Below are 27,084 nucleotides of genomic sequence, written 5' to 3' on the forward strand. Positions count from 1 at the left end.
ATTTTAATGGAAATAATATACAAGTGAGGCACTTTTTGAGGTCGTTAGGTGGAAAGCAAATGGCACTAAGCAAAAGAAGAGGCAGTGTTCACAAATGAAAATCTATGTACAGATTATACTGTAGTTTCAAATACAACTGTTTCTCCACTAGGTAATGCTTTAGAAATCTCAAAACTAACAACAACGTTTGCAATTTAAGAAGCTTTAAGAAAAAAATGCTTACGTTTATCAGTGCACCAAAGCTTATGGAAGTTTTAACCACTTGGCTGCTGACTAACAGTACCATAAGGCTTTCTCCCCCCCCTCTGGTAATCCTTATCTTGATATTTCTTTAATGAATATGTATGCATCACGGTACAGTCCACATACAGTGGTGTAAATTCTGTGAAAATGTAAACTCCAATTTAAAAATTGTGCATTACTTACATGGGGGTTTTCAACATTATCCTCTAAGTACACATGGAAAGATCATCCAAAAGAGAACAAATCAGAAATGGGAGTGCTACATTTCAACATGCAAAAATCATTCTTTGAAATAGTTTATCCAGAGCATAACTCATGCACTAACCATCCCTTACTTTGCTCTGGACACTGGTGAATTTTATGCAACCATTTACTGTGCTGTTCTACAAACAATTACTTATCAGAGGTTTCTCAGTATTTTGTTTTAATCTTGCTTAGAAGATCATAGGCACCCCACTTCACAACTGTTGGGCTGATGGTGTGCTTGTTCATGCTTGTTTAAAAAAAAGTTACCCAAAGAATTAAATTCCTCTATCTACATAAGTGTTTGTACCACCATCTTGTAACTAGTAAAAATCCCAAACAAAGGCAAAAAAACCCGACCCAGTTATTCTTGGAGGTCCACTGGTAGAACGCTTTTTTCAGTCATGATTTTAGCCATTATCTTGATTTTAGTGACACAATTTTATATTTTAGACCCGTCTCATACAATCTATGATGTACTCTAGCAAACACTATTTTATTTTTAAAGTCAGCTGTAATGGAAACATTTAAAAGGCATAAGATCTCAGGAATCAGAGTAAGGGTTCTTATTCCCACTTCCAGTTTAGGATAGTTTTTACTAAATTCATACCTCAAACAATGTACTGCTGTATTTAGCTGGCAATTTGTACGGGAATATAGCTACAATACATGATTGGGCTATGTAATCATGCTTGCCTTTAGTTTTTCCAATAGGTGGTGCCAAAGTGCTACAGTTGACCTCTTTCCCCAGGAGACTAAATGCTTTCTTTTCATAACTGTAGAGTTCACCATGCCAGGAAAGTGAATCTTCTATGGCGGTTTCCTAAAACTTAGGTCTCCCATATGGCAGCACAGAGCTCTGTTACAAAGTCACATGACTAAAATTTGACTTCCGACTTTTCAGAAAAAAAAATTGTATTAAGTTTCCCTCTTCCCTTTCAAAAACGTGAGAAAAGATTTCAGAAGGAAAGGTAAATGTCACTTAACACTGCCACAGACAAGGGGTGGGATGCAAGGGACAGTCCCTGAATGGTTTTGCAAAGTGTCTATTTTTGGATACTCAGAAAGTGCCTCCAAAAGTGAATAAGAACCCAAACAGTATAGAGAGGCATACATCTCTGTGCTCTACTACTTCCAACCCATGTGTCAGTGTAATTCTTTTAATTAGTCTTAAATTGGGTGAACTGCTAGAAAGACCCATGGTGAAAAAAAGATGATAATGGCATTAAGGTTTGTTTTTTTTAAATGGATTGAATTTTTTAAAAGAGTAAAGGAAAGGATAGGGACAAAATTTTAGCAGCAAAGTGGTTAAATGCAAATTGAAAATATTACTGCACACATTCAGTAAAATTATTAAAGCATATATGTTGCATATAAAATACAGTACAGGACCAGGAGTTGCACTATGTTGAATAGTGCTCAGAGGAAATTGTTAAACTCATTTTTTCCTGAAGTATATACACAATACAATTCTACAGTATTTTCCTATACAGCCAGCAAGTTCTTTTCTTAGGTTGTTCATACCTCGCTCAATCTTGTTAAAAACCTAGCACTTACAAATATTATTTTTTATTCACAAGGAAAACATTCCCATTTCACTAATGAATAGTTTAAGTAACAGTCTATTCTAGGCAACCAAGTTTATCTGAAAACACATAAAGCATGAAAATCATCCAGAGTAGCAGCTTTCAAATATATAAACAGTAAAAACGATACTTAAGACTGCTGCTACAGTGTCATATTCTTGGATTTAGTTTATCCAATCAATTTTTAGTACAAAACTAGAAGCTCTTTCATAACTTCTACAGTTATCAATATATTTGTCTTCTTTTCAATGTGAAATAATACTTCAAGATGCTCTATGTACACAATGCTGTCAATTCGAGCTGTCATATAAATATAAATGTTTTCTTTAAAAAAGTATTTTACAGACAGATAGTGTTATATACATTTGTTCAGAATTTGATTCCTGGACTACAGAAGAGAACTAACAAAAGCTTTAATATATGTAAGAAAGAAAAGGTACATACACCCACACTGGGAAAAATGCATAGAAAATTAAGGTTATTTAAAAAAAAAAAAATCAACTATGCAACTTTTTATACGAAAGGTGTACAAAGGACATTCCTTCCCACTCCAACCCTATTGGGATATCTTCCTAAATGAATGAATGCCTTTACTTCTGTTAGAATTTTAACATGACATTAATTAAACATTATGAGTGAATGTATTTTGTTATACCATGTAATAAGAGTCATAACAACTTGTTTAAAAATTCTCTAACAGTTAACCTGTTAGAATACTTGACCAACTGTTCTGTAAATTCAACATTTAGTAATATAATACCATGGCCAATTTTATATATATTTTATGTGTGTGCACGCGGACACAGACACAGACACAGACACACACACTCACTCTCAAAAAAAGTTTACTCCAATTTTTCAGGGGCTGTAAGTTGTTAATTTTTTCTTTTATAAACACAGAATAATTTTATTCTTGCCAGTTTAAATAAAAAGATGCTACAATTCAAAATAATGAAAACAATTTCAATTTTTGTTAATTATTAATCTTTCAGTTTAATCATCGTACTTGATAAACAGTTGAACATATAATCTTAGTTTAACAGAAGGATAAATTGAGAACACTGATGACATACCATTACAACTGCCTTATTGGACCTTTTGCTTTGCTGAACATTTGTAAATGCGATAAAATATTTTTTGGAAGACACCCCAAAAGAAAACAACTTGCTGGTTGAGTAACAGAAAACAACTTCCTTTTTGCTATATTGTTGAAACCAAAGTAATTTATATAGAAAAATAAATGTGTTCTTATTAGAACATTTTAGACACTTACATCTGTGCTTAACAAAAAAATATTGGTCACTCAAGACTATAATAATTAATATTTTAAAGGTTTTTAGAGATTACCAGAATGCATGGATACAACTCAATACAAACTGTAGCTGACGGGAAATAGGACTGAAAATACCAATTTGTCCATCTGGAATAGAAATGCTACTAAATAAACTAATTAAATATTTAAAATACTATCATGGAATGTGATTGTAGATATGATTCATACCTACTATATAACTGGAAGGGGGAAGGAAAGTTTAATATGTAATAATTCGTACCTTACACATTTAGTTAAATATAAACATTTGTTATTTATATATAAAGTTGCTTCCAAAAATCTATTAATAAGTGATTTAGTTGCACTTAAATCAGTTTCAGTTCTCATTTGCCAAGTATTAACTTTTCTTAGTCTTAAATCAACTGTCATTAGTGCACTTTTAATTTCCTCTCAAATAATTTGTAATTCTTTTAAGAGCCCCATCACCTAAACCATGAATGTACAAAATGGCAAAAGTTAATCCCTTTTAGTATAACTGTAGTTTATATACTCATTTTATAGCCAATAATAAGAAAAGGCTTCCTTTTCCAAACTCCTTCATAACTTGCAACGAAACACCATGCACTGAAAGGAAATAGTTAGGCATGGCTACTAGCATTTGTAAAATGCTAAGGTCTGACAAGTCTTGCTGCTTCTTCCACATCAGGCTTCTCTTACACGAGATAAGATTTCCTTCTGCTTGCCAAAGGCTTCCACAAATCCAAGATAGATGCTTCCTGGAAACAAAGATTTTCAGCTCTATTTGGCACTAGACTGTTCATCCAGCAGCTTTATGCTTTCCTCCACAGCACCCACACACCTCACCACAGTGATGGCATGCTCTCAAGGGGAGGTAGCAGCACATACATGGGGCAATGAATGACAAAGCTATCAGGGCTAACCATCGTAAGCAGAACTTGTCATCACTAGTGTCACATGAGCAGGGGTCAGAGAAATCTCCTTCAGAGTCTGACATGCAGTGATATAGCATGCTCTCTGCACAAAGCATGCAACTAACTTGGTATATGCATCTTTTAATAGGATCTGGAGCATCCTGACATTTCCCCCTGCCATTCTCTTCATGATTAAATCTCTCCTGGCAGTATATACAGCGAGAACGCTCACCATCCTCTTTCCTTCTTTTTGACTTTTTAAATTTTAACGAGGAAGGCTGTGTTTTAAATACCACAGAACTCTTCGGGTCTTTTAGTGAATTCAGCTTAGTCCCATCCACACATGGATATAGATAGTCCGATTTTTTATTGTCAGACTTAGAAAACTGTATATTGGAGTCCGCCTCATCCCTCTCCAGATCATTTTTCCACATGTCAGGATGTCTGTAGTCTGCATAACGACGTATTAAAATATCACGAGGATTTATTCTAACAATTTCCTCTTCATCCTGAAAGCTGACGTGTCTGATTGATTTCAATGGGACCTGAAATGGTAAATGGAAGCATCTCGTTAAATTATGTACAGGGACACAGTTAAGTTAGTACTTCAGTTACCATACAAATCAGGTCTCAGAACTTTTCCCCATTGCCAGGAGATAGTGCTTTCAGTTTATATATGATCTAGCACAATCTGCATAACAGACTTTTACAAGGTGTAAGCTCAACTTATCTTGTGAAGCAGATGATCAAATAACGTACAGGTTGCAATGCAAAAGCCACCACCATCCATTCTTGAATAATTTCAAAATACTTTCTAATGGAGTTGTCTTTGCTTACTGAAGCAGTACTTCACAAGAAATGCATTAATGCTTATGGTGGGAGCTCACAGCCAGTTACCACAAAAAGGGTTTAGAACACAGCTGGCATCTAATGGAAATTTTGCTAAACCAAGATTGACATAACTTTTTCATAGTTCTATAAAGATTGGCTGGTGATGAGAGCCATCTTTCACTATTAATGAAAATAAGTTTGCTATAAAGTTTTCGTTTATGAGCAACGATTAAAAGCAAACAATCCTTTCCCATCGCTGCCAACAGCAAACAAGTCCCTCAATTATAGGGGAGGTTAACCTCTGCCGAAATACTTGAGATTCATGAAGATTTAGTTGGCTCCATGGAATAAAGTTCAGAACCAGCCAACCTTGCAAATGGTAAACACACTAATATTGTAGAGCAAGATAGAGAGGGGAATCTTTGAAAAGCTGCAGAGCACAGTCCTCAATAAAAATATAGCAACAGAAATCTAAGGTACTGTAGTGGTGCTGGGTCTTTAATAGCAAGCATATATACCTGACTTCAGCCCAGAATGGGGGGTGGGATAGCAACGAATGCCGGGAAAGGCAGCACTATATAAAATTTTATAGTTCTGTCTGCAGTGCCTCATGGGAGCAGTTTGTGCTTTATGCTTTCCACAATGGCTCTAAGAAACACTAGACATGAGGAAAAACCTGGAGTGGGGCTCTCCATTAAGGCAGCTAGGGCAGCAGAAAGGACAGGCTGTGGGAAGGACCTGTTAAGAGGCTTAGAGACAAGCAGAAAAGAAGGCAAGGAGATTTTGGGGAGGATTATGTTGTTCAAGGTCTGAAGGTATTACACAGAAGAACCTTCATGGAAGAGTGAAGTAAATGAAGGGAAAGGCCTGTGGCAACGCAGTAACGGTGTAGGCTTGAGGCCTGGCATTGGCACCTGCCTGTTCAGGTGTGTCAAACTGGGGATTCCTCTACAGCAACATAGACTTCAGAGGAGGTGCAAGAAATTCCACAGTAGACATATGTGATAAGTGCTCCTCAGGGAGCATGAAGTTTTATATTCTTTATGAAGTCTTTTAGTATCTACTATAATAGTTCTATTCTTGTTAGCCATACAAAATATCCAATCTTTCTTTGAATCTTGCTAAATTCTTGACTTCTAAAACATCCTGTGCAGGTGGATTGATTTAAATGAAAGCAATTTAAATCACTGATGGTAATCATGATTAAATCAGGAAGCAGGAAACCTTCATTTAAATAATTGATTTTAATCTTGCTCTGCATTTGCACTTTAGGCATTTTCCTAAAGAAAAGCTGAATCTCATTTGTTTGTAACCATGCTGAACTGCAACTAAATAAAGCCTTTACATTAAACTTGGTCCTTTTTGCTAACCACAAAGATACAGTATGTCTATACACATTTCTTTAAACAATTATATAGATTAACATATATTTTTTCAGATTCTTAATTTTTATATTTTATAAAATGGATGCCTTTTTGTAAAATGGATATATGATCCATTTCTTATTTACTAGATTAGTTTATTTGTGATTTGTGTTAAGCTCTATTTGGATGGAAATTAGAATTCAATGGGCAAAACCAGCTTTTTTTTATTAGTTCAATAAAATGACCTTAAATCAGACATGCCAAACCCACAGAAAAAAACTGCAGAAATTGGGCTTGTTTTTGGCTTAACTGGTGTGAGAGTTGCTTGTTGGCTAGTTTTTGGCTAGTAGCTTGTTTGGTTTGTAGCTTCTTTTATTTTTTGATTGGCTCCCGGCAAGGGGGGGGGCAGGGGGGAAAGTCAGGGGTGCACAGCAGACCCACCACAGCCCCAGACTGCACGCTGGGGGGATCTAGTCACATAGAGTGTTGGGGTTCTTAGGGACTGGCTTGTTTTGAAATGGGATTAGCTTGATTTTTGGCTTATTGTGAAAGTTAGGGTGCTTATTTACCACGTGAAAGTTGGCAACTATGCTTAAGTGTGCTGGAGACTTTCCAGGACTTTCTGTGATCTCCGTGACTTCTGCAGTGGCTGGTGCTGGCTCAGGGACTGCCCGAGCCAGGCAGCCCCTGGGCCAGCAGCAGCAGTTTGGGTGTGTGGGAGGGGGTTCAGGGCTAGGGGGTTGGGGTGAGGGGTGGAGCTTACCTCGCGGTGGGGGGCTCCCCCCAGCATGTCTCTGCAGCTCCTAGGCGGAGGGGCCAGGGGGCTCCACGCATTGCCCGCAGGCCCCGCCCGTGCAGCTCCCATTGGCTGCAGTTCCCGGCCAATGGGAGCTGTGGAGCTGGCGCTTGTGGCAGGAGCAGAGCGCGGAGCCCCCCTGCCCTTCTCCTCCCAAGGAGTTGCAGGGACACAGAGAGTCAGGTAGGGAGCCTGCCAGCCCCGCCAACCCTCCCCCCCAGCACCAGCAGGGGTCCTGGGCCATGCGCCACTGCCAGCCCCTCCCTCCCAGCACCAGCGGGGGTCCCGGGCCACCCACCCAGAGCACCCGTGGTCCCCCTGGACCATCCCTTCAGAGCATCTGCAGCCCCCTGCCCAAGTTTTAGTTAGGGGTATATAGTAAAAGTCATGGACAGGTCACAGGCCATGAATTTTTGTTTATTGCCCGTGACCGGTCCATGACTTTTACTAAAAATACCTGTGACTCAAATGTAGCCTTATTTATAACTAACTGATTTATTAAACAAAAGGACATATCTGTAGTTAGTGAACTGAACCGACTGCTTCTGGTCACTATGAGCTTCAGATTTTAAAACTAATAGATCTCATCCTCTCACATCTAGTTTTTATTGCAACACTGGAAGAGGAAAACAAGCTTCCTTGCTTTTTCAAATTCCAATTGGTTTCTTAACAGTCCGAAAGAAACAGTTATAGAACTGAAATAGTTCAATAAACTGAAATGAAGAAAATATTCTCTCTGCCCTTGCAGAAAAGTCTACTGCTGTCAAAAGGTGGTTTAGCACTTCAATAAACTAGTTCCAGGTGCTTAACCAGTAACTTTCACCCATTCAGTGGTTTGAAAAAGTATTTCCTTTTATCAGTTTTGAGTCTGCTACCTTTCAGTTTCGTTGGATGTCCCCTTGTGTTTGTATATTAGACATGGAGAACAGAAGTTCCTCATCTAATTTCTCAATACCATTCATTACTGATGTATACTTTTATCGTGTCCCCTCTTGTTTGTTTGATCTCTAAAGTAAACAATCCCAATATTTACAGTCTATGTGAGAATTTTTCCATGCCCCATATCATCTTGTTGCTAGTTTCTGAACTCCCTCTAATTCTGCAATATCCTTTCTGAAACTGGGGTGACCAATACCGAACACAGTATTGCAGAGGTCACCTCATCTCAGAAAGGATACTGAAAGAAACTGGGACTGTTTACCATAAAGAAAAGACAAATAAGACAATAAAAGCATACGAACTAATGAATGGAACTGAATAAGCAGCTAGAGAACTTCTATTTGCCCTATCTTGTAATACAAGGAGTAGGGAACATTAAATGAAAATCCATTGAAAGGAAATACTAAGGAGCTTACAATCAAAATATAAGAGGAGACAACAGCTGGATGCAGACAGGCAATAGCGAGGCAATTATGTTCAGTATAAATGAACAGCAGTCACAGCACATCACATGCATAGCCTTTATTGATATCAAAACACAGGTGAGTTTTGAGGAGAGATATGAAGGAGGACAGCATAGAGGTTCTGCACGTACATATTGCAGAAACTTCCCATAAAATAAGAGGCAGCTGAGAGAAAGCATAAGGTCTTGGTTCATCCATAAAATGGGAATACTAATACTTAACTTCCTCACGGGGTGCTGCAAAGATGAATTCACTTAGGTTAAGCGAGGAACTCTGGTACTATGCTGGGGGCTTATAGAAGAACCCAGACCAGGAGAATGGAAACTTCAACTTTCAAGTCAGTTTTTTTCTCATTCTGCTCTCAGGTGCATGATTTGTGAACCTTCTAACAGAAAAGGCTGAGGGGGTTGAGCCCCCTAATTTAGCAGATCCACATGATACCATAGGCAGGGGCCATCTGTGAGGACACCGTGGTCGCTGTGCTATCATTTAGACCGTACAGAAGCTGTTCTACCAGGGATACCCAGCCCTTCGGACTGACATTCCCTGGAGCCCTTCTCAGTGTGGGTTTCCAAAATGCAGAGGAATTCAGTTGAGTTGCTCTGTGAATTTAGGGGTGGAATATGCCATGAAGAATATTTGTTCCCCTAGCCCTAATCCATAGAAAATTTGAGGATGGGCTTCCATTGGTCTAAGAGAAAATGCGTGAACAGAGGACTTATGGCAGGCAGCCAATACTACTACTTTTTTCATGCTTCCTCTGGGCTTGAATTAAGGGGTTAGGGCTCCCTTCTGCTCATGGAAGCAGAGATATCCCTAAAGATTAGGGAAGTTTCTGAACAGAAGTAGTTATGGTTTTAGCATTAGAAGTGGATAATCAGTTATTTTTTAAATAGTTACTGCATATTTGTCATAAATCTATTCATTCTTTCCTTAGAAGTCCTTCACTCACACAAAATGCTGAAAATGCATTCTAATTAAACAGAAATAAGTCCTTCCTTAAAAAACTGGTTTTTTCTTTTAAGGACAAGATTAGGGTTAATAGTCCTGAAATTTGACCTTTTTTCCTTCCCCCTTTATGTTTGTAAAGCTCGTTATTTTTATTTATTCATTCATACACATGGATACTGTATCCACTTCTCCTTCCCCAAATCACCCCCCAATCTACCACCTGCTCAAATGCTTCAATGCTGATATATTAAAAACTTGGCAGCAGTCCACCCCAATAGCAACCTAATAACAAATCAGTGATCAAGGGAGCAGGGGGAAAAAAAAAAAAATCTATAAGGAAACAAGTTTTAGTACTGAACTTCCAAAGGTTTTATACATGAAGAGTATGAAGTAATTTTAAAAGCTAGGTGATACACCTTGATAGTGTCCTTTTAAACAATTCAAAAACAGGAAGTAAAGGAGACTACAACAGTGTGTGACCCAGGATCAATTATGTACAAAACATGGTTGGCGAAATAAATTATGTTTATAGTGTGCCTTTCATTCAGAACAATCCCATTCTCTAACTCAACTTCAGAGTATATACCTGCACCTACATTTATATATTTCAGGATTCACATCACCCAATAGTGAAATGTGGTCTCTCCTAACACCACGTAGCAACACTACGCAGCAGTTTGAAAAGAGAGTAAGAAAGAATACTATATCAAATTGAAACTCGAGCGAGAATTTCATTAATAAAATTACCCAACTGGAAATTAGTTAGAACACTGGTGCTAATGTGCTTAGTCTTGCTAGAAGTACCAAAAGATTAACGGCTTCACTGTGGTCAGGGCCTTAATGTTGCATTTTGTTTGAAAGACAGTACATCCAAACTAGGCTTGGACATTTGTTCAATACTGTACATTTCCCACGTTTTCCTAGACAGTCTCCCATCTAACCAAGTGGGCAGATCCAGCGCCGCTTAGTTTGCAGTCAGTCTACAATGGTAGGTTGAATACACAATTATACATGATGGATTGGGTTATGGCTGAATTTCTTTACTCTTGTCCATTAAAATTCTTAATCATAACACTACACTAAGCAGTTTTGTATGCTATGGTCAAGATAAAAAATCTATAATTTATTCAATGGATGATTCAAATATCCCCGCACCCCAAGAGGGTTTGTTTGAATATATGTATATATGATCAAAATAAAACACTGGCATTTACCTCATTATGCAGAGCTCCACAAACATATTAGTGTATACATAATTGAAGCACTGCACATTAAAGTCAGGAGAAATATACATTAATCTTTCTATAATTCTGTAAATGAAAAAATCCAGAACCAATAAAAATCCATGCTATTCCATGCTCTAAATGGGACACTTGAGGGCTTATGCTAAAGAGGAATGTACAGGATGCAACTGATCTTTAGGTTTGAAAGGAATGCTTTAGGAATCTACGATTTACCTCAGTCTCCATGGATATTCAACAGTCTAGATTTGAATGTTAGTACTTCATGTAAAAATCTATAGTAAGGCATTTTTATAGAGACATATGTTCAAAGCACAGTAAAGACATTAAGTAATCTTTACAATATCCCTTTGACGGGGGTAGGCACATATCCCCACTTCACAACCACAAGGACTGAGACAGAAAGGTCTGGTGACTTATCAAGGAGACAATGAGTCAGCAGCAGAACCAAGACAAACTCAGAATCTCGTTTCAGAGTGGTAGCCATGTTAGTCTGTATCAGCAAAAAGAACGAGGAGTACTTGTGGCACCTTAGAGACTAACAAATTTATTTGGGCATAAGCTTTCGTGGGCTAAAACCTACTTCATCGGATGCATGCAGTGGAAAATACAGTAGGAAGATATTATACATACATATAAACTGTGTGTGTGTGTGTGTGTGTGTGTGTGTGTGTATATATATATATACACACACACATATACATATACATACACATACACACACACACACACACTCTACCCACATATAATGCGACCCAATATAACACGAATTCTGATACAACGTGGTAAAGCAGTGCTCCGGGGGGGGTGGGGGGGCGGGGCTGCACACTCCGGTGGATCAAGTTCGATATAACGCGGTTTCACCTATAACATGGTAAGATTTTTGGCTCCCGAGGACAGCGTTATATTGAGGTAGAGGTGTGTGTGTATATATTTCATGTTCTCGGTGTGTGTGTGTGTGTGTACACACACACACACACACACACACACACACACACACACACAGAGAACATGAAAAAATGGGTGTTGCCATACCAACTCTAATGAGACTAATCAATTAAGGTGAGCTATTAGCAGGAGAAAAAAAAACTTTTGTAGTGATAATCAGGATGGCCCATTTCCAACAGTTGACAAGAAGGTGTGAGTATCAGTAGGGGAAAAATTAGCATGGGGAAATAGTTTTTACTTTGTGTAATGACCCATCCACTCCCAGTCTTTATTCAAGCCTAATTTAATGGTGTCCAGTTTGCAAATTAATTCCAGTTCTGCAGTTTCTCGTTGGAGTCTGTTTTTGAAGTTTTTTTGTTGAAGAATTCGACTTTTAGGTCTGTAATTGAGTGACCAGGGAGGTTGAAGTGTTCTCCGACTGGTTTTTGAATGTTATAATTCTTAATGTCTGATTTCTGTCCATTCATTCTTTTGCGTAGAGACTGTCCGTTTTGGCCAATGTACATGGCAGAGGGACTCTGTCCACATATCTATTCAAGGGACTCCATCATAGGACCTAATCACATCAGCCACACCATCAGAGGCTCATTCACCCTGCACATCTACCAATGTGATATCTGCCATCATGTGCCAGCAATGCCCCTCTGCCTCTAAGGTGCCACAAGTACTCCTCGTTCTCAGAACCTCATGAATCCTTTGCCTATTTCTCTAGATAGGACTGTCTTTCAAATCAAAGAAGAATGTTTATTTTACTACTTTTGGGTAATTAGCACTAGCTGATACAAGTTTGTGAAAGGGGATCTTATCTTTCTTCGGAAGAATACCTAATGTATTAGAGGGCTCCCTCCTTATGCTTTTTCCAGGGGCAGAAGTATATTCTAATAAAATGCACTGAACTATTATTTGAACTTCCACATTTTCAGCACATGTTATGAACATACTCTCATAGGGTATGTCTACACCCAGCCGCTAGTTCGGCGGCTGGGAATCGAAGTTCTGGGTTCGACTTATCGCGTCTTGTCTGGACGCGATAAGTCGAACCAGGAAGTGCTCGCCGTCGACTGTGGTACTCCAGCTATACGAGAGGAGTACCGCGGCGTCGACGGGGGAGCCTGCCTGCCGCGTGTGGACCGAGGTAAGTTCGAACTAAGGTACTTCGACTTCAGCTACGTTATTCACGTAGCTGAAGTTGCGTACCTTAGTTCGAATTGGGGGCTAAGTGTAGACCAGGCCTTAGAGTTTCCCTAGTAAAAATACTCTCTAGAGTTTCCCTAGTAAAAAGTTCCCAAAAACTTCTTGGCATATAGTCCTCTATAATAAATTTGTTACCCAAGTCAATAAAAATGCCTACTACTTCTATGTTGTCTATCAAAAACGTTGATGCTTTGACACTTAAGAAGCAGCAAAATGCACACATCATATTGGAAGACTAAGGTCAGTATTTTCCTTAGTCTTAATATTGTATGTAACACTATCTTTTGGAAAGTGTATTTTAACATTTGAAGCAGCAAAGTGCCTTTTCCTGTGTCAGTGGTCTTTTCCTTCTGTAACTATTTAATACTATTAATGTACAATTTATATATTGTTTTCCTGTTGTACCAAACATTATATCCTGGTCTCTGACGATGCTATAAATGAAGTTTCTCTAATAATATTAATTAGAAAAATACTCTATGCAATACACCCCAAGTATACATTTATTTATAATTTCTAACCAACACAGTTTTTCCATACTTGCCAAAAATGTTGTTTCGCTGAGGACTAAGACCATGGCAAATCAAAAGTTTCAAAAAATAAATGGATTATTAAAACACAGAAATGTGTAATAAAGACTGGAAAAAAAAAATTCAGAATGTGGAAATAATGGCTTTTCACCTAATCTGGTTAACTCAAGGATGGCTAAACAATTTTACAAAACTTAACCTTCAAAACATCCTTTGTGAGGTAAAAATCCTACCACATTTCAGAAAGTAATTCAGTGCAGTATCTACATATAGGGGCTTATAATTCAAGTGTCATCCCAGCCATACCTATGTAGTGTTGGGTTAAATGACTAATATAGAATTACATGGTAAGTGAAACAAGAAATGTTTTTATGGTTGGAAGCAGGATTGGCAATTTCCTGGGAAAAAACTAGGTTAGGACAGGGCACTGGCAAATACCAGTTGAAACTGGGAAAAATAAAAATTATTAGAATATACTAATGAAAATTACTAAAAAATATCTAGCAATTTAAATAGTTTTGCAGTATATATAATATTTTAAATTGAAATGAGTCATAACATGTATAACTTCCTTGAGAAAATACTGAAATATGATACTGAACATCAGAATGTGTATCATATTTAATATATTAGTTTCCACCTATTGCAGTTTTACTTTTTATTTGTACAATTTTAAATCAATCTCTTAATCTACTGCCTTACATAACCACAATGTGAATATGTAATTAAAATGAAGTGTAATGGGATGTGCATTAACAAAACAGTTTTTAAAATAGAAAATGCCTTGAACTGGAACTAACTAGTCTTTCCTGGGGTGGTAACAACTACAATTTCACATGGTAAAATTCACATCTGGTAAATACCATGCCATCCCCGGTTGGAAATCTCTTACCTGGTTGGGTTGGCTGGGAAAGTAGGCTCTTCTAGAGTTCAATTCCTCAAACGTCGAGGGCCTTATATTTGGACTTTTATAAGGTTCGCTGGTTACTACGGTTTCATGTTGGAAAAGGTGATCTTTTAATGAACTGGAAGTATCGTCTTGAATTGCCTAAAATAGAAAGAATTCAACTTTATTCTGTTCTTGATATGGATTTAACATTTACATAAAAATCTCTATGAATATCAAACCATAAAATCTTCAAACTCTCCAATATATACATATATATTTTACAAGATACATGTTAGAAGGAAACATTCACAAGGTCTCAAATAACATTTTTTTTAAAATGGTTTCAGTACCGACAAAGTAAGTCTGCCCAACAGAATGAAATTCCCTGTCCAGAGAATGGATACAGCATAGGCAGCAGCAATACAAGCCTCTCTACCCCACCCATGCACTTCAAATCTGACATGGAAGAACCACTTCTAGGAGGGAGTGTTTAGTCCAGTCTCCAATACTATTTGTTCTAGAAATGTCCACAAAGGTGTTAAGCTATTGTCAAAATCAGCAATAATTATACTGTGTGTTTGCAAAATTGTATTGCTCTCACTACAAATTGTGAAGAAACAAAAACTCAGACATACTGCTGGAGGAAAAAGTTCTGAAAGTAATGATGCGTAAACAGAATTACTGTTTGGGTATCAAGTTTAGAAAGCAAGTTTGTTTAACAGATTGGTTTGCTATAAACCAATCTGTTAAACAAAGAGCCTCCACAGCTGAGGAGGAGGAGGACAAGAGGCGGAGCATCCATAGGGACAAAACATTTCAAAGAACTCAAGTTACTATATGGTAGGTATCTTCTCTTTTGAGTACATGTCCCTATGGGTGCTTCACTGTAGAAGAATCCCAAGCAGTAACTTAACAAGGAGGTGGGTGCTGAGGAGGCACATTCAAGACCGTTCAGAAGATTGCATCATCAAAGGTAGTAGCATCCCTGAAAACAGGAATGATGGTGTAATGCTTGGCAAAGGTATGGATGGAAGACCAAGTCACAGTCCTACAAATTTCTGATATGGAAACATCCTTCAATAGAGCTATATATGTGGACTGAGATCTAGTGGAATGTATTACCACTCTGTGAGGGTACTGCATCCCAGCAGATTCATAGCAGGTAAAAAGATGCACCCTGAAACCCACTTTGCCAGTCTGTGTGTGGGGAAATAGGTTATCCTTTCATTCGCTCAGAAAATGATAAAGAGAGGCCCAGAAGGTCTTAGTCCCATCAAGGTAGAAGGCAATGGCCCTTCTGACATGTAGTGTATGTAGGCTAGTCTCATCTGTGGAGGTATGAGGTTTTGGGTAGAATACTGGGAGTCAAATCTTCTGATTAATGTGATATTCTGAAGAGACCTTTGGGAGGAAGTGAGAATGATGGCATAGTATCACCTTTTCTTCATAAAAGATGGTATATGTTGGGCCAACCTTAAGGGCACCAAGTTCTCCTGTTTGTCTAGCTGAAGCAATTGCAATGAGGAATGAAGTCTTGAGGGAGAGCTGGGAGAGAGAACAGGTAGCTACTGGTTCAAAGGTAGGTTTCCTTAGGACAATAGGAAACAAATCGAAGTCGCAACTGGGAGAAACAGTCTGTACAGGGGGAAACAAGATGGTTAAGACCCTTGAGGAATCTAGCTGCAGTAGGGTGGGTAAAGACTGAAAAGTCTTTGATGGGTGAGTGGAAGGCTGTAATAGTGGCCAAATGTACTCTGAGTGTAGTGACAGGTTTTCAAATCCAACAGGTAGCCAGGAGTTTGGAGACCAGGCCCTCTGAGGCTTGGGAAGATTAAAGAAAACACCAGGAGTGGAGCACTTCAATTTTTGAAGGTAGTCTAGCTCCATACTAGAGAACCATCTAGGAACCATGTTGTCAGGTTCAAGAAGGAGGGATTGGAGTCGATCAGGGTCCCCGAGTCCTGCAACAGGAGATCCTTCCTGAGATGAAGTTGGTGAGATGTTGGCACAGAGAGATGTAGCAGGCTTGAGTACCATACTTATCTTGCTCAGGACAGTGCTATGAAGATAACCTTCACTCTTTTCTGATGCAGTTTGGAGTCAGGTCTTGAGGATTAAAGGTAGAGGTGGATAACATATGGTAGGGGATGGCGTAATATGTCGTGAATGTGGGTACCGAAGACCATGTCGCGGCCCTGTAGATGTCCTGGATAGGGATGTGCGCCAGGAAGGCAGCCGAAGACGCCTAAGCCCTAGTCAAATGAGCGTTTACTATCGGTGGAGGCACAGCCTGTGCCAATTCATAAGAAGTACGGATGCAGGTAGTGATCCAATTCAAAATCCTCTGAGAAGACACAGGAAGGCCCTTCATCCCATCAACTATCGTGATAAAGAGCTGGGTTGATCTGCGGAAGGGCTTGGTGTGCTCCAGGTAGAACGCCAGGGTGCGCCTGACATCTAGAGTGTGCAGCCGCTTCTCCTCATTTGTCATGTGAGGTTTTGGACAGAACACCGGGAGGAAGATATCTTGGTCGACATGGAAGTGCGACACCACAGTTGGCAGGAAGACCGCATGGGGCTGCAGTTGGACCTTGTCATTGTAAAATACTGTGTATGGGGGCTCCGAAGTGAGGTCTTTAATTTCGCTGAGGTAATAGCTACAAGGAATGCAAGTGGGAAAGGGAAACAAGAAGCAATAGGCTCAAAAGGCAGACCCATGAGCCTGGAGAGGATCAGGTTGAGGTCCCACTGGGGAACCAGGTCCCGGACCGGTGGAAAGAGTTTTTCAAGGCCTTTCAGGAACCCGATCAAGATCTCATTCAAGAACATCGACCTACCCTGGATGTGAGGACAGAAGGCTGATATGGCAGCCAGGTGCACCTTGATCAAAGAGAAGGCAAGCTCTTGGTGCTTTAAGTGAAGCAGGTAATCCAGGATGGACTGCAGAGACAACTCAGTTGGGGAGATATTCTGCTCCGAAGTCCAGCAAGAGAAATGCTTTCCACTTCGTAAATTGCTCTGGTAGAGGGCTTTCTGCTCTCCAAGAGAACCTGCTGTACCCGACTAGGGCAGGCTTGTTCCTCTGGATTCAGCCATGCAGCATCCAAGCTGTGAGGTGGAGAGAGGCAAAGTTCGGGTGCAGGAGTCGACTGTAATCCTGCGAGAGTAGGTCCAGGTGGCTGGGAAGTGGCCACGGGCTGCAACAACCAGGTTCATGAGCATGCCGAACCAATGCTGGGGCGACAATAATGACCCGTGCCTTGTCCCTTTTGATTTTTGACAGGACTTTGCTGATGAGCAGAATTGGCGGGAAGGTGTACATCAGGTCCTCTGACCAAGACAGGAGAAAGGCATCGGATAGTGAGCCTCTGCTGAGGTCTTGGAGAGAACAAAACTGATGACACTTTCTGTTCTGTCTGGTGGCAAACAGGTCCACGTGGGGAGCTCCCCACTTCTGGAAGAGCATTCTGACAATCTCCGAGTGAAGGGACCACTCGTAGCGAGAGAAGAAGAACCTGTTGAGGCAATCTGCTAGCGTGTTCTGGATGCCGGGGAGATGCAAGACTTTCAGGTGGATTGCATGCTGGATGCAGAAGTCCCACAGACGGAGGGCCTCCTGACGCACAGCTGACAATCGAGTTCCCCCTGCCTGTTGACATAGAACATGGAGGCTGTGTTGTCCATCAACTTTTGCACCACCCGGCCGGACAGTTGGGGAAGAAAGACGTCACAAGCTAGGTGGTTGGCTCTGAACTCCCTGACGTTTATATGCAATGCAAGCTCCTTTCGAGACCATAAGCCTTGAGTCCGCTGTGTACTGAGATACATTCCCCAACTGAAGTTGGATGCATCCGAAATCAGGGAGACCATGGGTTGTGGGCTCGTGAATGGCACACCTTCCAACACCAGAATCGGGTTGGACTATCACTGCAGAGAGGCAAATACCTGTGGAGGGATCGTGATGACCTTGTCTAGGTGATATCTGGCCGGGGAGTAGACCGATGCCAGCCACATCTGGAGGAGACGCAGCCTGAGTCTCGCATGTTGGACAATGTACGTGCATGCTGCCATGTGCCACAATAGTCTGAGATAGGGCCGTTATGAGTGGATGGGCAGTGAAGTGGCAATCAGATCTGACATTGCCCTGAACATGGTCTCTGGCCAGGAATGCTCTGGCTCGGGTAAAGTCGCGTACTGCGCTGATAAACAATATCCGTTGGACTGGGATCAATATTGATTTTTCTTCATTTATCAACAAGCCCAGAGCTTGACAAGTGGCTTGCAAATCTCGACGCTGCGCTGGACCTGGAGCAGACCTTGATGAGCCAATTGTCGAGGTACGGGTAAATCTGGATCGTCTGAGGTAGGCCGCCACCACCACCATGCATTTCGTATATACCCTTGGCACCGTTGCTAGGCCAAAGGGAGCACTGCGAATTGGTAGTGGGCGGTCCCAACTATGAAACATAGGAGCTGTATCCATGAAATATTGATGTTAAAGTAAGCGTCTTTCAGATCAAGGGCTGTGTACCAGTCTCCCAGATCCAGGGAAGGAATGATGGAGGCTGTGATAAATGAAGGGGTGGGGGGTAGCTCCCTTTTATGGACCTAGCCAGCCAGTTAGCTATAAAATCCCTCTTAGTAGCTGTTCTCTACTTGCTTTACTTGTAAAAGGTTAAAAGTCTCACTGCTATGCATAGGTAAAAGGAAGTGAATGGGCACCTGGCCAAAAGAGCCAACGGGAAGGCTAGAACTTTTTAAAATTGAAACAAGGCTCCCCTTTTGTGTGTGTTTTTTGATCTCCAGAGAGGGGGAACAGGGCAGCACCTATGCTGTAAGAAGCGTGGGGCCAGGTATGAAAAATCATCCGTATCATACCTAGAAACTACTCATTTGAAAGCCCAGATATATAAGTAGATCAGCAAATGTCTAGGAAGACGTGATTAGATTTATCTCTTTTTTCCCCCCCATTTCTTTATGGCTTGTGGACTCCTCTGTGCTAACCCAAGATGCTTTTGTTTTGCTTCTAACCTTTAAGCAGGACCTCAAGAAAGCTATTCTTGGTGCTTAATTCTTATAGTTGCTCTCTCTCTCTCTCTTTTTTTAATCTAGCAACAGCCTGAGTTTTCAGATGTATTTTCTTTTTTCTTTAAATACAATTTACCTTTTTTAAGAACAGAATTGGATTTTTGTGTCCTAAGAGGTTTGTGCACATGTTTAATTAGTTGGTGGCAACAGCTTATTTCCTTTCTTTCTCAGCTCTTCCCCGGAAGGGGGGGGTGAAAGGGCTCAAGGGTACCCACAGGAAGGAATTCCCAAGTGCGCCTTCCTGGGTTCTCAAAGGGGTTTTGCACTTGGGTGGTGGCAACATCTACCCATCCAAGGTCAGAGAAAGGCTGTAACCTTAGGAGTTTAATACAAGAGTGCAGTGGCCAGTATTAATTTTTAGAATCCTTGTGGGCCCCCACCTTCTGCACTCCAAGTGCCAGAGTGGGGAATTAGCCTTGACAGAGGCCAAGGAGACCATGGGGAACTTCAACTTCTTGAGGTACTTGTTGAGGCTCCGCAGGTCGGGGATGGGTCGTGGACCCCCCCCCCCAGCTTTTGGGATAAAAAAATAGGAGGAGTAAAACCCTTTCCCCCTCAAGTGCAGAGGGACTTCCTCCACGGCTTCCACCCGCAGTAGGCCTTGCACCTCCTGAGTGAGCAGATGCTTGTGAGAAGGGTCCCTGAAGAGGGACGGGGGGGGGGGGGGGGGGGGGGGGAATAGAAACAAACTGGAGGGTATATCCCCCCTGCTACTGTGCTGAGGACCCACTGGTCTGGTGTTATAGAGACCCAGACAAGGAGAAAGGGGGACAAACAGTTAGAAAGTAACAGGGGAGCAGGATCCAGGACACAGGCTGGAAGGTTGTCCTCAGGCGCATCCTCAAAATGCCTGCCTGTTACCTGGTTGGTTACGGGTGGAGCTCAGGTGAGCTGAGGGTGCCGGCTGATGGCCTTGCCGGCGCTTACATCCCTTGCGGAAGGGCACTGACCGAGGTTTGCTTCCGAACCTGTGGAGCTGTTGTGGCTTAAACCGCTTCCTCGCTGGCCCCAGCATGTAAAGGCACAGGAAGTGCAAGGTAGTCCTAGAGTCTTTCAGGCCATGTAATTTACTGTCTGTTAGCTCCGAAAAAAATGCCAAGACATCGAATGGGAGGACCTGGATGGATTGCTGAACCTCCATCAATAGGCCCGACAACTGCAACCAGGACGTCCGCCTCATAGAAATGACCAAAGCCATGGTCTGGGTCGTAGAGTCTACTGCACCTGAGGCCGCTTGGAGGGCTTCCCTGGCCACAGCTCTGCCCTCATCGAGGCTAGCCAGAAATTTCTTCCTGGGGTCCTCTGGCAACAAATCCGTAAATTTGGCCATGGACTGCCAAATATTAAAACCATAACGGCCAAGTGAGGCCTGATGGTTGGCCCCTCTCAGTTAGAGGCTAGATGTAGAATAAATTTTTCTAACAAAGAGATCGAGCCTCTTTGCCTCCTTGTTCTTAGGCGTCCAAACTGTTGGTCCTGCCTATCACGCTCATTGGCTGCCAACACAACCAGTGAGCTTGGGGCAGGGTGGGTATAAAGATACTCATACCCTTTAGTGGGGACATAGTATTTTCTTTCTGCCCGCTTGGAGATGGGGGGCAGGAAGGAGGGGTCTGCCACAGGGCCTTAGTAATTTTTACCACTCCTTCGTGCACCGGCAATGCCACCTTGGAAGTGGCTGTTGCACTTAGCACATCGAACAGGGAGTCTGAGGGCTCCGCCAGTTCCTCAGCTTCCAGCCCCAGGTTTGAGGCGACCCTCTTCAAAATTTCCTGGTGGGCCCTTGCATCATCCTGGGGAACCAAGTGAGAGGGCCCTACTACCGCCTCATCAGGCAAAGATGAAGAGGAGGCAGGTACAGATGGGTCTGTCAGCTCCGCCACTTCTGCTAAGGGAGCTTGGCTGAGGCTGGACGGCCTTGGGGAGGCTGCTCCAACTCCGTGTCCGAGTCAGGGGGTGGGCGAGAGACTGTCACTGACCATCTTTCAGATGCCCCTGAGACCGACCTATGCCTTGTGATGGGTGGGGAAAATCCCCAGGGGTTCCATGCTGCCCCTGGTGGCCCACAGGGGAATGCCAATGCCCCTGGTGGGTGGCCTTGGCCTGCGAGCAGGGTCTCCTCCTTGCTTTCCGAGCCTGAGGAGGGAGAAACTTGTCTGGGGGACCAGGACGGTACCAAGGCCACCTGTCTACCCCGATTCTGTCAGCTCTGGCTGTGGACTTCCATTGAGGACCTGTACGGGGATGATGGCTCTTGGTGCCAAGATCCCAATGACCGGTGTCAGCATTCGGTGGATCGGTGATGGTAACCTGGCGATCGATGCATCAATTAGAGAGTGGTGCCGCTCTGTAGATTGGGAAAGGGAGCAAGAAGACCGACGTGTCAGAGACTGTCAATGTGCTCACGGTGAACTGTACTGGTGATCTGGCGACCAGGCTTTGGTGTCTCGACCCTCCAGAATGGTGCCATGAGCTGTGAGAGCAGCTCGGGTGCTCCCGGCACCGGTGTTCTGGGCTCTGGTGCTGCGTGTCTGCACCAGATCGCTGGCAATTGACGCCTAAAGCCCAAGGAACAGTGCCTAGAGTCCAGGGACCGATGCCGGGGACTCTGGCAGGCCAGCTGACCCGCATCCGGGGACTGGTGGCACTGTTCAGGCAAGTGCTGACGGGGCACCCACTGTGGTGAGGAGCAGTGCCGCACTGATGGAGACCGCTGGAAGGGTCCCAAGGCAGGTTTACCCCTTGAATGGGGAGCCTCACCGGCTGGCGTGGCCAGCACCGGAAGGGACAGTATGTCCTGAGGATACAGCAGCACCAGGTGCTGAGTGCCTCTGCCACTTCCTGGGATGGGGGCGGGTCTTGACAGCTCAGAGCCTGGCCACCATCCAGAGGGGAAGAGCTGCCCCATGCAGGTTTTTGCTCTCCTCTGGCTCTCTCCTTCCCTTTACGGGACATAGGAGAATGCCCCCTCCTGGCCTTAGTTTGCTTTTTAGCTGGTACAGGGATGAGGAATGGCACCAGTTGGAGGTTGGTGCCGGCGGCGCGTTCCGCACCGAGGCTGCAGTACTTGGAGCAGAGTCCGATCTTGTTGGCTTTGAGGCCGGTGCAAGGGCCGACTCCATAAGGAGCGTTCGGAGATGAATGTCCAGCTCCTTTTTAGTCTGTGGGCTGAAGCTCTTGGAAATGCAACACTTGTCGCTCACGTGGGTTTCCCCTAAACACTTCAGGCAGCTTTTATGGGGATCACTGACTGGCATGTTTTTTTTGCGACAATCATAAGGTTTGAAGCTCAGGGACCAGGACATGCCCCGTCCCTAGGCTGAATCCCACATGGGACTAACTATTTCTAACTTAACACTAAGGGAACTCTTAAACTATACAACTTTGAACAACTATATACAACAAATTCACTACTAGATATAGTACAGATGGGAAAGCTTGTGAAGCAAGGAGACGTTCCAGCACAGTCACTGGCAGCAAAAAGGAACTGAGGGGGGTGGAGCCGGTTGTGCCCCTTATACCGGCGCATACGCGGGCCACTCCAGAGGGAACCAGAGCCGGTCTCCTACGGATACCACTGAGGGAAAAAACTTCCGGCACCAGTGCATGTGGTGAGCACACATACCTATAATGGAATGGATATGAGCAAGCACTCAAAGAAGAACGAGAAAGATATAAAATTAACATGGAACACATTCAATGGATTAAAAGCTGGCTAATTGCTAAGTCTCAAATGTGACTGTAAATGGGGAATCATGATTGCACAGGTGTGTTTCTAGTGGAGTCCTATGGGGATTGGTTCTTGGCCCTATGCTATTTAGTATTTTTAAGTAATGACTTGGAAGAAAACAAAATCATCACTGAAAGTTTGCAGATGACACAAAAATTGGGAGAGTGGTAAATAATGAAGAGGTCAGGTCACTAGTACAGAGAGCTCTGGATTGCTTGGTGAGCTGGACTCAAGCAAATATGTGTTTGACCAAATGTAAATGTATACATGTATGTCAATGTACATATTTAGGAACAAAGAACGTAGGCCATACTCATAGGATACGGGACTCTATCCTGGAAAGCAGTGATTCTGAAAAAGATTTTGGGGTGGAGATGGATAATCAGCTGAACATGAGCTCCCAATGCAATGCTATGGACTAAAGGGCTAATGCAATCTTTGGATGCATAAATGGGGGAATCTTGAGTAGGAAGGTTATTTTACCTCTATACTTGGTACTGGTGCAACCAGTGCTGGCATACTGTGTTTAGTTCTGGTGTCCACAATTCAAGAAGAATTATAAACAGGAGAGCTTTCACAGAAGAGCGAGATGAATGATTAAAGGATTAGAAAACATGCCTTACAGCAATAGATTCAAGGAGCTCAATCTATTTATCTTAACAAAGAGAAGGTTAAGGGTTGACTTGATTACACTTTAAGTATCTACATGGGAATATTTACTAATGGGACTCTTCAATCTAGAGGAGAAAGATATAACATGAGTCAATGACTAGAAGCTGAAGCTAGACAAATTCAGACTGGAAATAAGGCATAAATGTTTTATAGGGAGAGTAATTAACTCTCAGAACAATTTTCCAACGGTAATGTTGGATTCTCCAATGAAAATTTTTAAATCAAGATTGGATGTTTTTCTAAAAAGATATGCTGTAGGGATTATTGTGAGGAAGTTCTATGGCCTGTGTTATACAGGAGGTGAGATTAGATGATCACAATGATCCCTTTTGGCTTTGGAATCTATGGATCCATGCTCCGGCACAAAAAAAGAAAAAAAGGTAAAAAAAAACACTAAACGCTGGATTTAACGTGCAAATTTCTGAGCGCTAAATTGTCAAAGAAAGGTACCTAAGTTGTATCTACAAAATTTGCATATATTCAGCCATGTAACAGAAGTATGCAAAACATCTATTTGTGTATGCATTAGCATCGTTTGCAGGCACATCTTAGGGTAAGTCTACATTGCAGCTGGAAGTACACCTCTACCCTGATAGAACGCTGTTCTCGGGAGCCAAAAAAATCTTACCGCGTTATAGGTGAAACCGCGTTATATCGAACTTGCTTTGATCTGCCGGCGTGCACAGCCCCGCCCCCCCGGAGCACTGCGTTACCGCGTTATGTCTGAATTCATGTTATATCGGGTCGCGTTATATCGGGGTAGAGGTGTATAAAATTTCCTGCGCGGGTAAAATGTACACATGCTAGCTTTGAGCTAAAGTGCTAAAAAATAGTGACATACAAACAGCAGCATGAGTTGCTATAGTATGTTTTGTGTGGAGTTCCTTCCTATCATCTGTCCCTATTTGCTTGAGCCCAGCTTACCAGGCGATACAGATCTTTCTGAATTAGTGACCTGATCTCTTCATTATTTACCCACTCTCCCCAATTCAGGGCAGGGTGGAGATGAGAAGAAAGAAATGTACTGGAAATTCATAAGGTAATAACTGAGGAAGGAAAACTGTAGAAAGGTTGACATTTTGCCTAATGACACAGACAGTGTCCTTTTAATTATCTTCACAGTTTTTTTCCTTTTCAAAATATCAGAAATGATTAGATTTAAACAAAGCTGCTTACTTTATATGGGTGCAAAATAGTTAAATGAACCAATAAACTTTTTTAGTGAACTCATAATTCAGAAATATCCAAAGCAATTTTATTAAATTTGAAAAAAGCTTTACTTTGGACAGAGGATATATATGCCAAGTTTTAGTCCAATGTGAATTTTTATGGCATAGTTATGAACATCTGAGAAACAGCATTTATAATGGAAATGCTGACACAACTTGAAGAAGAGGTCCTAGAAACAAACTCCAGTTATACTGAAAAAATTCTTTAAATAAGAACCAAGCATGTAAAATCTTCCTTAAGAATGAAATTTGTTACATTAAATATAATAAATATATATATATATATTACACAAACACACATGCACACATCCCCCACTTCTACTGTCCACAGCAATTACACACTGCCCACATTCAATATCCTTTTACCACAGTCTACAAAGTTCAGCACAAGCATAGGTTAGTCAGTATTATCTGTAAAGTAATCTACGCCAGTTTTTAATGCACAACGGAAATCTGGTTTGCTCCCAGCTGCTGGTATAATAATTACTGTCCTATGGTTGCTACGAGATGCTAACATTTTTTTCCCCAAGACTACTAAAACATTTCTGTGCTCACAGGCAAAAGGATGCTGGGAAAAGCAATAAAATGAATCCAGCTGTAGCTCTCCAGCGGAATTCAAAGCCAGATGACAGCTGTAGAGAAAATGAAAACCAGAAAGAGCTTCTCTCTTCTTCAAAGCTTCTCTCCTCACTTTTCCCTTCTCCCAGTTTGCCAGAGCTAAGCCTTGGAGAGAATTCAGCATTGTTTTGCAAACATTGTTAAAGATGTTCTGTTTTCAGTATTTTGAATGATTATACAGAAGGAAGGATAAAAGACCACATTTCCCTTACTTGTACTTTGCTTCCATGAGGCCTGAAATTTTGCTGCTTGATTCTAACCAACAGGTGAAGGTTTTAAGTAAATTTTTTTTTTTATTTGAGTAAGTGAAACAGATCTCAATAAATTTAAAGTAATCACCTTCTGTTTTGGTTTATCTTAAAGTGATGGAGTAATTTTCAGATTTCGCAGTAAAGCCTTCACTACAAACAATCACATGCATTTTTTGGCCTAGATTCTGAAAGTGTTGAAATGTTGTCCAGATTAGTTTCAATATTTTTAAACAGTTTAAGAAAAATAAATAAGACATATGACATATATTGCTTCTCCTAAGTATGCTTTGCCTAACCACAATGGAACACTAACGTTTTTTGGTGTCAAATCTGGTATACAAATTCATAAACCATAACAGGAGGTGGTCTACCTTTGAAAAAGTAAATAGGGAGAGATTAAATAGCTAATAATTTGTATTAATCAGAAAAAAATAGTAATTCCTCTTCCTTGTTTAGTATGCACTATCTCGTACACAGAATTGCTATATTAAATTTAAATAAGGAATACAGATGACTGTCACATTTACTGCTTGGAGTTAAACCTAATTAATATGCTATTTGCACCGCATACAAATAATTAGTGTAGGAATTTCTTGACCCCGTAATACATGAAACAAATGAAATTACAAACATCACAGTATCTCTGCTGAATTAGATTGCAGTTACTTGCATGAGGCCATAATGCTATAAATTATTTTGGTAAGATGAAGCCTAAACTTACTTCATTTGAGCACAAAAACCTGGACACTCATTAAACATTACACCTTTACAAAAAGGAACTTGACCAACTCACATCCTATCTGCTGCAGTAAGACCATTTTAGACAATGTGTGTGAATCACAGGCCTTTTCGCCACTTCGGCTAAAAACCTGAAGCACTTAATCCTGATAACAATAATCAAGCACTTCCTTGGAGTCAAAGAATATGACTTTTCTTTTTTTAGCCATCAAGTTTAAATTTTCCTCTGTCTTTGCCTGCAGCAGGACACTCAAGGAAGAACTTCCTGTCTTAGTACATCAAAACTGTAGTGAAACAGTGTTAGTGGCCTGTCGATCACACCAATATACCTGAA

General features: G+C 41.5%; 1 protein-coding gene across 1 annotated transcript in view; it reads right to left on the reverse strand.

Moving 5' to 3' along the window:
- Positions 1-1,721: 1,721 nt before the first annotated feature.
- SPRED1 (sprouty related EVH1 domain containing 1) overlaps positions 1,722-27,084 on the reverse strand; it is a 99,070-nt gene continuing 73,707 nt past the window's right edge. Inside the window, exons 5-6 of the mRNA XM_024202060.3 lie at positions 14,428-14,583; positions 1,722-4,822 (exon numbers count right to left, since the gene is read on the reverse strand). Coding sequence (XP_024057828.2) covers positions 4,163-4,822; positions 14,428-14,583 — 816 coding nt within the window. The 3' untranslated portion in view covers positions 1,722-4,162. The remainder of the gene's footprint in view (positions 4,823-14,427; positions 14,584-27,084) is intronic.

This window comes from Terrapene carolina, unplaced genomic scaffold (assembly GCF_002925995.2).
Source record: "Terrapene carolina triunguis isolate 2854851 unplaced genomic scaffold, T_m_triunguis-2.0 Scaffold96, whole genome shotgun sequence".
In the NCBI taxonomy this organism is placed as follows: domain Eukaryota; kingdom Metazoa; phylum Chordata; order Testudines; family Emydidae; genus Terrapene; species Terrapene triunguis.